General features: G+C 34.0%; 1 protein-coding gene and 2 long non-coding RNA genes across 3 annotated transcripts; 2 read left to right on the forward strand and 1 right to left on the reverse strand.

Moving 5' to 3' along the window:
- Positions 1-1512: 1512 nt before the first annotated feature.
- LOC134281817 (uncharacterized) lies at positions 1513-5513 on the forward strand. The gene is made up of 4 exons (XR_009995178.1): positions 1513-1568; positions 1680-1727; positions 3396-3473; positions 5486-5513. It is a non-coding gene; the product is annotated as an uncharacterized LOC134281817 (long non-coding RNA).
- Positions 5514-5993: 480 nt separating this feature from the next.
- Positions 5994-9151, forward strand: LOC134281797 (uncharacterized). Its single transcript, XM_062764231.1, has 3 exons — positions 5994-6109; positions 8163-8247; positions 8594-9151. The coding sequence occupies exons 1-3, from the start codon at positions 6024-6026 to the stop codon at positions 8918-8920; spliced, it is 498 nt and encodes a 165-aa protein (XP_062620215.1). The 5' UTR covers positions 5994-6023; the 3' UTR covers positions 8921-9151.
- Positions 9152-10586: 1435 nt separating this feature from the next.
- LOC134281799 (uncharacterized) lies at positions 10587-14277 on the reverse strand. The gene is made up of 3 exons (XR_009995172.1): positions 14142-14277; positions 13361-13460; positions 10587-10715 (listed from the first exon to the last, which is right to left on the reverse strand). It is a non-coding gene; the product is annotated as an uncharacterized LOC134281799 (long non-coding RNA).
- Positions 14278-15052: the final 775 nt, after the last annotated feature.

Genomic DNA, 15052 nt, shown 5'->3' on the forward strand with positions numbered 1-15052 from the left:
GAAACATATGTATTAGACTCTGTGGTATCTTTTATATCAAGCTCACCAGGATATATCGTATCAACATAAGAATGGAAATTACCATTAAAATGTTAATTGAAAATACGTCGTCGATATATATAAAGGTCGAATTGAATCTTAGAGCAAGTGTTTCTTTTCACGCATAAGATTTGCACAAATTCTGCTTCATACAATGTATGAATACAAAAAAAGGTCTGCTTATAACGGGGCGCAATGGTACCCAAGGGAATTCCAATAGATTTGTGTGAGACCTGGTCTCCAAGAACAACATAAATATTGTCAATCAAAACTTGAAAGTACCTTTTTATGTCAGCTTCAGAGTACTTCTGTGTACAATCAGAATATTTTTAACAAAATAATTTTGCAAATGACCAATAACAAGATAAGTGAATTTACGAGTTCCATTTTTATTGAAAAGCAGGTGTGAATGATATCTAAAATCCTGAACTTTAATTTGTCGTGAGTGATGGTTGTGCATACAGTTTAAAGTCGTAAGTTCTTAAGCTGTTGATTGTTGTGAAATCTTGTAATGTTTGAATTCAATCAAACAATTCACATCTTATTTACACCACTTCTTGAATATATTGTTGCACAGTACTCTTGAAATATTTCCTCCCTTCTATAAATATCTGAGTGAGGAGTAAAGAAAGAGGCTTATTTGAACATTTACTGGAATCTGCTATGTATATTTGTGTTTTAAGGATTCTTATGAAGGACATATTATTTGTATTGAATAACTACTGGAGTATTTATCATTGTCATGCATGGAGTTTGGAAAGGAATGTAAAGTGATCAAAGGCTAATTATATACATGGAAATATGTGTATCTTTTGAGAAAAATAAAATCATTCTTTAAATTGTGCTCGTTCATGTAGAATGTCCATCCTGCTCTAATACGGTTAGGAAAGCCTGTCAGAAGTTCATTTTTGAATAAAAGGTTTAATTGGGATAATCGTAAGATATGCAATATTCAAAACATGTCACAAAACCAAGCAGTACACTCCAATATAAGGAAAACAAACTTTCCTAAAAGACGTCATTGTCAATATCTTTGTCCAGTATGGCATACCGATAGAGACTGATATAGTTTATTTATACACAATGAAAAATGTGTACTTCATAGACGTTTTGTGAATTTGAAAGAATTTGGAATTTCAATATACTACATCAATCCTTTAATACAAGCAAACAAATAGACTCGTATATTTTGGACAAAACAGACAGTAAAAGAATTGGTAGAAAAGGTCAACACAGATGACAAGGAATTTTATTACAATCCTTGACAATTGTAGTAGAGATTTTGATACCAGTACTTCTAATATTTAAGATACTGTAGTAATATTTTCATCTCATAAGGTGGAAAATAACTTTTTTTGGGTTTTAATTTATGATGACAGGGTTATTAATAAATACTTATTAATGTAAATACTAGTAAGTAAATAATTTTTTTTGTTACCATTAGTTTTGATTTCTTGCAGCTTTATTCTTGGTTTTTTGTGGTTACCTAAATCAATGTGGAGCAGTTACTTTAGTATTTAAATGCAGTGGTAAGTATAAATTGAGAAGGGAAAAAATGACACCTAATAAATCTATATTTCACGTGTATAATGTTGTGTTGAACACAATATGTCATTTCGTAATTATTTTGATATTTTCAGGTTGTTCCTCCTCGTTTCGTACCTGTAGCTATTGTGTCTATACGGGAGGTAGAGTAGAAACATTAATTAATATTAGAAATATTCAGATCTGGAAAGATTCAAGTCGTCATGGGTATTACATGTAAATCATAAACTAAAACATTAACATAGTTATAGTAAAATAATACCCATTTTGGTTAAAATACTTAAAAAGCTGAGCAATTGAAATATTTTCAGCACCTGTATTTTAATAAATATTTTTCAGTTTATTTTTAACCCCCCTCCCTGATTGAAAAGTTGAAGGGTATATAGTGATCGGGATGTCTGTCCGTCTGTTCGTCTTTCTCTAATAGTGAACGGTATTGAACGGTACTCTTATTCCCAACTCCTCCTATACCACTAAATAAAAGGACAAGGTTCACTTTTGCCTTATTTGGCCCTGTAAATTTCTGAAAAACTGAAACTGCTTAGTTTTAGTTAACAATGCATTGAATAACACTTATATGTTTGGTGATTGCGTATCTATAAAAATCATTTCTATCTAGTCAATGCCTTATGACGTCACAAAATGCGTCAATTTCCTCATATTCTGAAAAAGTAAAAAAAGAACGGCCAATTCTTGAAGCTGCTTTTCGATATTTAATAAAGAGCACAACCTCTGATCTAAAATATGCAACTACTAAATGATAGAACTATTTCTAAGGATTAAAAGGCATGTTTTATTTTTTATATCAAAGAGTGAGCTGATACTATTTTTCTTCACTGAAAGTACTCAATTATACCTGTTTTCCTAAAAATTCAACAACATGGCAAGTTCATAAAGCCATTTCTCCAAGACCTGGACTCTTGGGAGAAAATTTTTAATAGAAAATGAAAGCACTAAGTCTCTATTTCATTTAAGTGTCTCAAATAGAAAATCAAGTGTAAATCAATCAATTGGTATATCTACTGGGCATTTTATGCATAAAGTGAATCGAACTCTTTAATGAGATTCTCACTCAGATTCTTTATTACGTAATGCTATCGTGTACCTCCTTTTTACTTTTTGATCTTCAACTGATGTCGGGTTTCTCATATGAAAATATTACCTATATCAAATTTTTCGTCAAGGCCCAAAGTCGTATTTCTCTTACTTAATTTTGTGTTCAATTTGTGGTTCTGATGCCATATTTTTTAACTGTGGAACTACATGTATATGTATATTTTGTCTCTCCTGTTGATCGGCCACATCCACCAATGCGCTTCATGACATGATCGCGATCGGGAAAATGGAATGCCCGTGGAAATTTAAGAGTGCAAATAATGGTATAACAATAATATGCACATGTAATATAAAAAACGTCAGTCATCATTTTATCTAAGGATTGATCTAGTATCAGTCATCTTTGCACATTTGTTGCAAGTAAAAATACATACACTACATGGCAATTTACATCTAAGATGAGATACAGTTATTTGAGCATTATTTTTCTGTCATTGGGTCGTTACCGATACAAATTGTAATGCATTTATGCTTAATTAAAATGCAATTAAAGTGCATGTCTTACATTATAACTCTTAAACTAACATAACTGATCTTAATGAAGAAATAGTAATATAGGAAGTACAAGGAAATTCAACATTAGGCTACCCACTTCCACCTTAACCCGGGGATGAACTATTATCTTAAACGATTTAATTCATCATGTTATTGGTTTTCAATTGATTTAATATGTGCTTTTCTTACTTGTCATATAGATATTGCTAAGCTGTGTCAACGACAATGTTCAACTTTTCCAGAAAAGAATTCTTCGTGTCAAACGAGTAATCCTCCGTGTAAGTGTCAGTTAAAGTATACAGGTTCTTTTTTATTGACTTATTTTAGAGTTCACCACATCCTAACATAACATGTGAGATGAAATTACCAGCAATGCATGAATAAGCTATCCACCTCTGGACAGAATATTATAGTATGATTGAAATAATTCAGTTTTCTAGAAAATCGTCATTAATTTTAACACAAATAATTAAATAAGTATCTTTAGATGTGAATAAAAAAAATCTTTAAAAGATTACTAAGACAACACCCATATATAATATAGGAGTACTATAAAATGCAATATATCTATAAGATAATGAAATCGGCACTTTGTAATCGGAAAACAAATTCTTTAAAAAATTAAGTATAAAAGAACAAAAACATGCCTTTTTAAGCCAATCTTCATCAAAAAGACTGTTATAAACAGAGGCCATCTCAAACAGCACAAATTCTTCTTCCTTTACAATTGTTAAACTGCATATTTGGACTAAAGTTGTGAAAAATTGTGTTTTAAGTTATTAAAAACTAAAAGTGATCTGAACTTAGATGAATTAAAAACATTTTCTTTGTGTCCTGTTCATCAAATTATATATTTTATGTGGCATCCCCTGCATATCGGCCACACCCCCGTGCTTCTTGTCATAATCGGAGCATAACGGAAAAATCTGATTTCAAATCAATGTATAAATAATGGACTAACAATTGGTATGAAAAACGTCAGTCTGTATATGACTCATTAACAAATTGTATGCTGACAAGGTCAAAACACTTACGTAGGCACGCAGTATGGGAGGGGTGGGGGGGGGCAAGGAGGCTGCTATTTATAATTTTTACTATATACACATGCAGTAAAATGTTCATTGAAAGTCCCCAAGGTCACTTTTGCTTACAGTATTGTTAAATAAGGTTATTGAAAGGGAAATGTAGTGTTTGAATTAAAAAAAATGGTACTAGAAGAAGAAGCACCACCACCATCACCCCTCTCACGTAATCACAAATAGGATGTTCGAGCAAATTTCCCTTCTTCAGTTAATTGTCAGGATGTGTGTCATGTAAGTTTCATGTAGTTTGTCATGTCAGTCATAAGATTGAAATTGTTTTCAATAATGAATTTGCCTAAAAAACTATATACAAAGCGAATATCATAAGTAAATTTATACTTACCGCGGACCTGTCTCCGTGCAAATGCCAAGATAAATTTTATATAGCGATATAGAAATACTAGCTGCTTCAAAATCAGAAAAGTGTCTGCAGCTACGCTTCTCTTTCGGGATTGACCAGGCCTCAATTGTTCTGGTCGGCTTAGCTCTTTTGCAAGAACCTGTGGGTATAATGGGCATACGGACAAAACGCGGGAATACAAATAAAATGTTCAAGTGCCATAGTGATTGTTGCAACCTACTAAGAAACGGGACCTCGGTGCATAGGACCGATCTCGAGACCCACTGTGGGATTCGAACCTGCGACCTAATAAGGATCAACTTCTCGACTCTAGAGTAGACGCACGAACCACTGCAGAACGCGAATAAAGACTTAGAATATGTGTTAATGTATAAATTATAAAATTGAGGGAGAAAAAGGGACAAATAATTTGAAATGATACCCGCTAATTAACCATGATGGGAAGCCTATGCTGCTGCAGTTGGTAGGTTCTAATAGCTCAGAGCTTATAGAAAAAATGTTGGCCAAATATGATGAAATGAAGTAGAAAAAATGTTTAAAACATTTAATTATGCAATTTCGATTCCGAGTACTTAAATAAGGAAAAGAGTATAGAAAATAATATGTACTGGTATAATATTGTTTGAAATATGCATAGAATTATTATAGTGTATTCAGGTTTCAAGGTAAATAAAGTTTACTTTGCCAACCAAGTTTACTAAAACTGCGTCATTGGAGTTCGACCTTCATGTGGCTTGAGGCTATTTTTCTCACAAATATTAGAAACTGCATGTTAAAGTAAAGCAATAAATAATGATTAGATATTAGAAATATTTTATAGGATAATAAATATAATTTCTCCATTTAGATAACGATTCTGTTTCTAATTCCGTAGAGATAGAGGGAGGTCAAGGTAAATTATTTATTTTAAGTTTGAACTTTTTGCTATCAAATCATGTATATTAGTAAATTTTGAATTTTGAATTTTTTGTTTTACATATCACAATGTGTCAGTACAAGATGCTTATATACCAGAATAGACAAGCAATCTCTGCGGTTTATTATTGTGGGTTATTTAGAAATAGCAGGATTTATTGCATATTCTACCTTCTTTTCATAAAACATTTTTCACTTCACATTTTAACAACAAAAAAATAATAATAAAAAAACACAGTTTGAAAAAGAACTTAGTACCACCAGTGCATTAAAGCTACCAATAGCTGAATATATCATATTCCTAATCAATGCATTGCATGTAATGATTCAGTTATTTTGAGATTAAAGGTATTGCATATTCTTAGATAAAAAATGTATTTAACATTATCCCCATTTAAAATTAGTCATAATATATTGATGAGATAAATGTATGAAATGCAGGTTTCTCAGTTGGAGTTTTGGTCGGTGCAATGTTCGGTGGAGTGTTGCTTGGATTTATCGTTGCATCCTGTGTCTTTATTTATCGTTGGCAAAAGACAAAGAAGGAACTGGAAAAGTACTGCTTTTCATATTTCTTACCAAAAATTTAATTCATTATTTAAGGTCAAGATCTAGTAAATAACTTGAGACTAATTTTTTGGTGCTAGATCCATTATGACGTCATAATCAATTTAAACTTTCTTTTTCCCGTACTTTACGGCTTTAGCAGAATTATGGAGAAAAAAGGGTATTTTCATGTCATTCAATTTGAAATCATATGAAACGTAAACCGGATACCTATATTAAATTTGATATTGATTTAAAGAAAAGGCCATGAACATACTAACTACCGTTTTCTGAGAGACTCTAGGCAACCTGGATACATTTCCTTTGCCGAATACGAAAAAAAACTCTTATATTCATGACTGGTTTGCTTATTTTTTCATTGAAAATGACAGTTTAAAATACAGTTTTTCATCTTGTATGTCTACAAATTATGCATCGAAACACCTTATTTGACCAAGCTAAAGTCGCAAAGCATCAATAAAGGAATTTATTTCTCAAGTTCGATAAATCTGTAGTCACCTTTCATTTACTAGATCTTGACTTGAAATATTGATATAATGATTCAAGGGGACGAATGATTTATGGTCACATGACTCAGTTTAATTACGTCATAATCTCTGATAAAATTATATAATGTCCAAAACGAGATTGAAACCACAGTACTTGTATAATATTTGACTGTTTGTTTGCGTTCAACATTTAATATAAAAATATCTGAAAACATTTAAAATTTCTTGCAAATATTAGCAAATTACGAAATATATTAATTCATTCTTCTGTTTCTCTACACTACGCGTCCAGCGTGTCGTTGACGTCAAGTGGATCTCTTAGTACAGTAAGATCATACAGGGTGAAAATGGGCATTATAAAATAAAAATAAAACGGGTCTTGATCTGTGTATGGTGGGGTATTTTGTGAATTACAGAACGCAAAAAATATTTTTACATGGTTGTTGACGGAAATATTCTGTGGGTATGTCTTATTTCCCTTTTTTCAGAAATCTGTGACGTCATAGTTGGGTTTTCCCGTACTCGAGAAATGTAAACATGACACGTTTTTCTCATGATCATGTCTCGTTTAACTATGCCCCGTGCAATATTGAGCTCAGCTTCACTAATCCATATTTTTTTCAGTTAATCAATACCATGACAAACTTGCATTTCACCGTAAATTTTCAAAAATTGAATGATAGGATTTTTTGCAAATTAATTTTTTAATGTTTAAGTTGTCTTCAAAAGTACGTAATTTTCCGTTTCCAGATACGGTGTGACAGACGAATCTTGCTTTTTCGAATTTTTAACGCTATTCATACTCTGAAATATTTTAAAAGACACATATTCGCTGATATATTTTTTTATTTCTGTTGAAAAAATCCGTTATGGACTGAGTAATGGGCCCATAATGGAGAATCAAACGTTTGACACAGACACTGTGGGGCATAGTAGTTGTCACTCAATATCTCAGAAATAAGTCTAGAAACCTATTGATAAATCTGCTTTAATGTATGTGGGACATACTAAATTAGGGATATACAAAATATGAAAAAAATTGAATGACAGGTATTTTTTCAGCTAAAGGTCCTTCTTCCCCTTACGAAACGCGCGTCAATTCCTTGCCATGACTTCAAATCTGATTAAATGTTCGAAATCCATGTTGTATCCTTCGGGTAAATAACAAAAGAGGAGAGCCATTACAACGTGAAATTTGATTTTCGCTAATGACAGTGCACAATTATGGCCTTCAGCGTTTTTAACTAAAACACATTCTTTGACCATTCGACCCCCATTTCTGGTTATGGTGTTTTAAATGTCACAACTTTCCATATACTTTATGAACAAATTGAAAAACATTAAAAATGTAAATATCGAAATAAAGCATGATGCATGAGAGCAGCTGTAGGCATAGTAATGAGAATGTATTCAGTGTAGATTGACAAAGAGAAGCTTTAATTTGATTGTTGCATTCGTTTGTAAATAGATGATTTTTAAATTCAACAAATATATTTTTAGCTTCATAACTGACTTTTGGTCTTGAAGATACCTTTGCTGAATTATTTATTTAAGGAAGGACAATGTCTCCCAGAATTGTAACCAAAATTCAGCGTACGAGAGCGAGGACTACGATCAATCGGATACAATGAACAAAACGGTAAAACATTTAATTTAAAAGATTGTTTTATTTCAATTTTTTGCTCAGATTATTTAATATTGATGCCAAATATGTTCATATCAAAGAATCTTTGTTGGCAAAGGAGAATTAGAATGTACATGTTAGAGGAAAGTCAATTCGTAATACACGTAATAGTTATTTCAAGATTTATCTTCACTTTTAAAAATCACTGACTTAAATTTTGCATCGCCCAAGGTTATGATATTTTTCAAGTTTTATAAAGCAAAATGCAAAATTTTTAATATCATTATCATTTTTTTTTATTTCTTGTAGTGTTTTTACAGATATGTACATTTACTTCACATATGAAAATGTAATATTTCAGCCAAAAACTACAAAGATCTCTCAGGTAAATCCCATTCCGAGACAGCAGAATACTTTTACATCTCACTCCACAGAAGACGGTGTATATAACCATTTGAATGAATCAGCTACATCGACAACAAAAACAGATGACGTTTACGACCATGCTAGACTGCATTCCTCGACATCAGTACATTGTGAGGGGTATGGAACGTTGGTGTTTGATCATGAAGGAAATGAAATTTACATGAAAGGAGATGGCAAGGGAGCTGGATGCAATGTTGAAAAGGAAATTAAAAATGAACATACTGCCCATAATTACTTTATTCTTGAAAAAGAAACGATCTAATAGATACAATATATAAATGCAAACCATTTAGATTTTGCAAACAGAAGGCGTATTTTCAGTTTTTAATTTTTTTTCACATTCTTTCATTCAAATTTTTTAGCATTTTTAATTTTGATTTTATTGTTTTAATTATGACTTCATATATTGATTGCTGTATAGTAAATTTTCATGCCTCAAAATCATTTATAAAATGCAAGATTAAAATGATTACTTTTTTTAATTGAAAATCTTTTGAATTTAATAATAAGTGTAAACGAATTGCAAGTGCTTATCAAACATTTAAATTACATGTACTCATTGTAACATTTTTTCAAGCAGATTAATATTTTTTTTTCATAGGTTAAATATGATAATGTGATTGTTTAATTTAAGATAAAATAGATAAATTCACTAGTTGTCCCTTTATCTATTGAGTACAACATTGTCTTGGCACATGATTTATTTAAGGAATGACTCTAATTCTTGGCCATATTATCGAGTATAATCTGGTTTGGGTCAGTTTACGCTTTATAATCCGCGAAGCGGATTATAAAAAAGCGTAAACTGACCCAAACCAGATTATACTCGATAATTTGGCCAAGAATTAGAGTCATTCCTTATGTTACACATGTTGAAAGTCTTGTCCCTGTCCTTAAACTCCTTTAATAATATATAAATGAATTATTTTGTGTGTCCTAGATGTCACGAAAATGATATCACGAAAATGTATTGTTTATATATTGACTTATATTGAGTATTTACTATACGTTTATATTACATCCCGAATTTCCTCGATTAAACGAACCCATTCACAATGGCCCATACAATAAACAAAGAATACCCTAAAAAATAGACTCACCTAAATGTTACCCAGGCATCTTTCTTTAACTCTATTATAGCATATAATATATGCAACACCTTATTATTACCTAATCGCCACTTTTGTGTGATTGTTAACTTTGTGTACTGTGTCTAAAAAACGGCGCCAACTCGTACGGTACCTTACGTATATGTTGCGCGTGATGCGGTTCGCACTTATCGACGAAAGGGTATATAATAAAGGATCAGAGAGACAAACGCCAGTAGTCTCAGCACTGCTCACGGGTATGGAGCCTGCAGCGCCCATAAGAATGGTAATGATCCCACTTTGATAAGTACATTTTGTGCTGAATATTATAAGTTGGGTGAATCTGATGCCATTTAATACCCAGTGTTTTGGGTCCCTTGATTTTCCCACATTAGGTGAAGTCTACCCATTTTGGGGGTGAAAATACCCATTTTCCCCAATTTTTGTTACTTTTTGTTGATTTTGCCCAAATTATAGTGAATTCCTGACTTTTTAGCTGTTTTTATTGATTTTTAATAAATTTATAGAAAATTATTACCTTTTTCTTGTTGTTGGGTAAATTTCAGAAATAAGAGACCCACATATAATTTCTGTAACGGGGTAAACCATAGAGTGGTAAAAGAATACAAAGTATTCAAAGACCACCACTACACCCAGAAAAGTTACAACTGGTGTCAGAAGTGGGATCTCTTGTCTTATTTTTGTTTACCCATAAATAAGAAATAGATTTAAAAAAAAAAAAAAAAAACAACAACAACAACACATTTTTTTCAGGTATAATTTTATTAATTCAATACATTATTTTATTGAAATTGTGTCCATTCTTTTTGTACAAAATGGAAGCTGAAGAAAGTTTTGAAGTAACTTTTAAGTCCCGTCCATCTTCACCTAACGGCTTGGAGAGTGACAAGGTGGCTACAGCCATCCCAAGTCCTCCTTCTTCATCCAAGGCATCAGATATCACCCAATCTGTAAATGAAAAGCAATTAGATGCTATCATGTCTATGTTGCACAATGTAAATCAACAAATGTTGGGAATGACAAATGAATACCAAAAGTTGAGAGAGCATGTTGACAATTTAGAAAAAGAAATTAAGAGTCCTGTGCAAGATAGGGGAGACAATCATCACTTTCCCAATTTTACGCCTAGACCCATTCACTCGGTCAATTCTTACGATGATTTCCATCCCCGCAGTCGATCAAATCCAGTTTATGAGCAAAGGGAATACAACCCCGGTACAATGTCAGGTACCCATTATACTCCCTTGCCTGAGATAAACAGAAATGAAAACAGAATGCCATCCCCATTTACACCAAAGACTCATATTACTATAAAACCTCAAACATTTGATGGCTCAGAAGATTTTGGCGAGTACCTTGCCCAATTCGAGATCTTAGTCGACCTGCATGGGTGGGATTATAAAACTAAATCTCTGTACCTGGCCAGTAGCCTAACGGGTAGTGCCCGGGCCTTGCAGAGCGAACTAAATGAAAATCAAAGAAGAGATTTTAACTCCCTTGTAAAAATTTTAAATAGGAGATATGGCTCCATTGAAAGATCCGAAATGTTCCGGGCCCAACTAAAAACTAAATCTAGAGGTACCAATGAGTCCTTACCCGAACTGGCACAGTCCATAAAAAAATTAACTCGCCAAGCATACCCCACAGCTGACCCGACCATAATAAGCATTCTGGCCCTTGATCAATTTATCGACGCCATGCCCGACCCAGAAATGCGATTAAGGTTAAGGGAAGCTAAACCCAAAGACATAAATGAGGCAGAAATTCTGGCCATTCGTTTAGAAACCTATAGATTGGCCGATGCACAAAGAACTAAAACTGTCCATGTCATAAATGAGTCTGACCCTATTTCTTCTTTAAAACAAGATAATCAAAATTTGAGGGATGACCTGCGATCCCTTACCCGGGAAATCAAAGCCCTAGTAAGAAATACTAGAAACTCTAACCATGATTTTGTACAGCCACCCAGTGCATATTACTCAAACAAGGACTCGTGCCAAAATCCCATCCGACCCGACTACCCAAATAACAAACCAATAAATTATGGACCTAAACCCCAGGGTTCACCTAAACAAGGAAATTCAAACAATGGGAGCAAATACCCCAAAAACCCAAAACAAAGTCCTTTCCAGCCTCAAAAACAGGGAAACTTCCCAGCGTCGAATTCGGGGGGCGGAAATCGACAGGTTCAAGGGGCAGGCCCCAACACTTGCCATTAAATATGGCTCCACCCCTCCCACTAAAACACAAAGAAAACATTCAGAATAAAATAGGGACTGAGTCTGATAAAGAAAGTCCTCATTATAATACACCTACCCCCGAAGGGATTTTAGTGGGAGATATAAAAAGGGGAAATGACGGAATTTATCTGGTTGGGAAAGTAGGAAATAAAGAGACAAATTTATTAGTAGATACAGGGGCTAGTGTGTCCATTGTCAGTACCCAATTCTATGAAAATTTAGACCCAATAGAAAAACCCCAAATTACCCCAGTATCTGTCAAACTTACATCTGCAAGTGGTGATGCAATCCCAGTTAAAGGAGAGTGCCCAATCAAAATGTCCCTTGAAAATTTTCAAGTTACCCATAAAGTACTTGTGGCTGATATACAAACCCCATGCATATTGGGATTAGATTTTATGACCAAGAATTCATGTGAACTTTATGTAAAAAAAGATGAAACTAAAGGTACAGGGTCTAGAAATTCCCTGCTTTAGTAAATCTTGCATAGACGTTGTATCATGCAGCAAGATAAGTCTTGCTGAGGATATTGAAATTCCTCCCCATTGTGAATATATTGCCCCTGCAAGGGTAGAAAATCCTCGTTTCAAGGACGCGGTTGGAATCATAGAACCCGTCCCGGATTTTGTGGAGAAACATGAATTGATGATTCCCCAAACCCTCATTATTGTAAACAAAGAGGTCCCAATTCGTTACATGAATCTGAAAGATGAAAGTATCAAACTTTTTAAAAATACCCATATCGCCACAGTCAACTGTGTTGACCAAGTACTAGACAAATGGGAAGACCATGACAGTACCCATACCCTTAATACTCTTAGCCCTGAACTCACTTCACGATTTCCTGACCACTTGCAATGTATTGTTGAAAAAGTTTCAAAAGAAATTACAATTGAACAAAAGCAAGAATTGGAAAATCTTCTAATTGAATTTCAGAAAAGTTTTTCTATCTCTTCTACTGACATGGGACTTACCGATCTAGTTGAACATAAAATCAATACTGGGAATGCTCCCCCCATTAAACAACACCCTAGAAGAATACCATTAGCAAAAATGGGAGAAGTGGAGAAAGAAATTGAAGATATGTTAAATAAGGGAGTAAAAAAACCTCTAATAGTCCTTGGAGTTCCCCAATCGTCCTAGTTAAAAAAAAGGACGGGTCCCTTAGATTTTGTATTGATTACAGAAAATTAAACGACGTGACACTTAAAGATAGTTACCCAATTCCCAGAATAGATACCACTTTAGACGCCCTAGCCGGATCTAAATGGTTTTCCACCATTGACCTGAAGAGTGGTTATTGGCAAGTTAAAATGTCCAATGATGACAAACCCAAAACAGCTTTTTCAATACCTGGTGGGGGTCATTGGCAATTCCTCAGTATGCCCTTTGGTCTGTGTAACGCAGGTGCCACTTTTGAAAGACTGATGGAAAAAGTCCTCTCTAATTTGTCCTGGAAAATATGTATGGTTTATTTGGATGATACTATCATTCTTTCCAAAACCTTTGACGAACATATTATAAATTTGAAACAAGTTTTCAGTAGATTAAAATCAGCAAATCTTAAAATGAACCCCAAAAAGTGCTGTCTGCTACAGAAACAAGTTTCTTTCCTAGGACATGTAGTGAATGAAAAGGGAATTGCCACTGACCCTTCCAAAATCGAAGCTGTTCAAAATTGGCCAACCCCTTTATCAGTCAAAGATGTTAGAAGTTTTCTCGGTCTATGTTCTTATTACAGGAAGTTTGTCTACAAATTCTCCGACATTGCCAGGCCCCTCCATAAACTTACAGAGTCAAAACAAGAGTTTCATTGGGATGGAGACTGTCAGGAAGCATTTGATAAACTCAAAAGAGCCCTAACAAGTTCTCCAATCCTGTCCTATCCCAACAACGAAGGATTATTTATCCTCGATACTGACGCTTCTAATAATGGGTTAGGAGCTGTACTTTCTCAAAAACAAAATGGTGAAGAAAAAGTCATCTGCTATTACAGTAAAACATTCAGTGCCACTGAAAGACGATACTGTGTTACTCGCAGAGAGCTTTTGGCCATAGTAAAATCCATTAAAAATTTTCACCATTATTTGTATGGCAGATCTTTTAAAGTTAGGACTGACCACGGATCACTTACCTGGCTCCTAAACTTTAAAAATCCTGAAGGCCAAATTGCCCGTTGGTTTGAGTTTCTGTCCCAGTATGAATTCAAAGTAGAACATAGAGCTGGGAAATCCCACGGCAATGCTGATGCCCTCTCCAGGAGACCTTGTTCTGACGACTGTAAACACTGCAATAAAGCGGAAAACAGATATGACACTGAATCAAATGCCCTACACTGTTTCTCTGTCAAAACCAGATCCCAAAATATTGACCAAAATATCTGCCCTGAACCAAATTCTCACTCTGCGGAAATAACCGATATTAAACAATCACAAAGTCAAGACCCTGTCCTCCAGACCATCATAGAATGGGTAAAATCCGATGAGAGGCCTAAATGGGAAGAGATATCACACCTTTCTGAAGCCCATAAATATTATTGGGCGAGATATGATTCCCTAAAATATCTACATGGCATACTCTACCATATTTGGGAAGATGTCCAACCAAAATATCAAATAGTCCTACTCCAATCCCTGAAAAACTTTGTCTTTCTACAGTTACATAATAATGTCACTGGCGGTCATTTGGGTGTCCGTAAAACTTTGTCTAAAATCAGAGACCGATACTTCTGGTATCATATGTCTGAAGACATTAAAACCCTCTGTAGTAAATGTGACATATGTGAATCGAGAAAGTCCCCCCATAAGCTACCCAAAGCACCCCTTCAGAAATATATAGTGGGAGCACCCATGGAAAGACTAGCCATAGATATAATGGGTCCACTTCCCCTCACGAAGAAAAAGAATTCATACCTTCTTGTGGTGGGGGACTATTTCACTAAATGGGTTGATGCTTTCCCCATCAAAAATCAAAAAGCCCAAACTGTAGCTAAAATTCTTATTGACAGAGTTATCTCGATATTTGGGGTACCCATGGAAATGCATT

This window comes from Saccostrea cucullata, unplaced genomic scaffold, assembly GCF_032062105.1.
Source record: "Saccostrea cucullata isolate Sc308-1 unplaced genomic scaffold, CSIRO_AGI_Scuc_v1 ctg2305, whole genome shotgun sequence".
Classification (NCBI taxonomy): domain Eukaryota; kingdom Metazoa; phylum Mollusca; class Bivalvia; order Ostreida; family Ostreidae; genus Saccostrea; species Saccostrea cuccullata.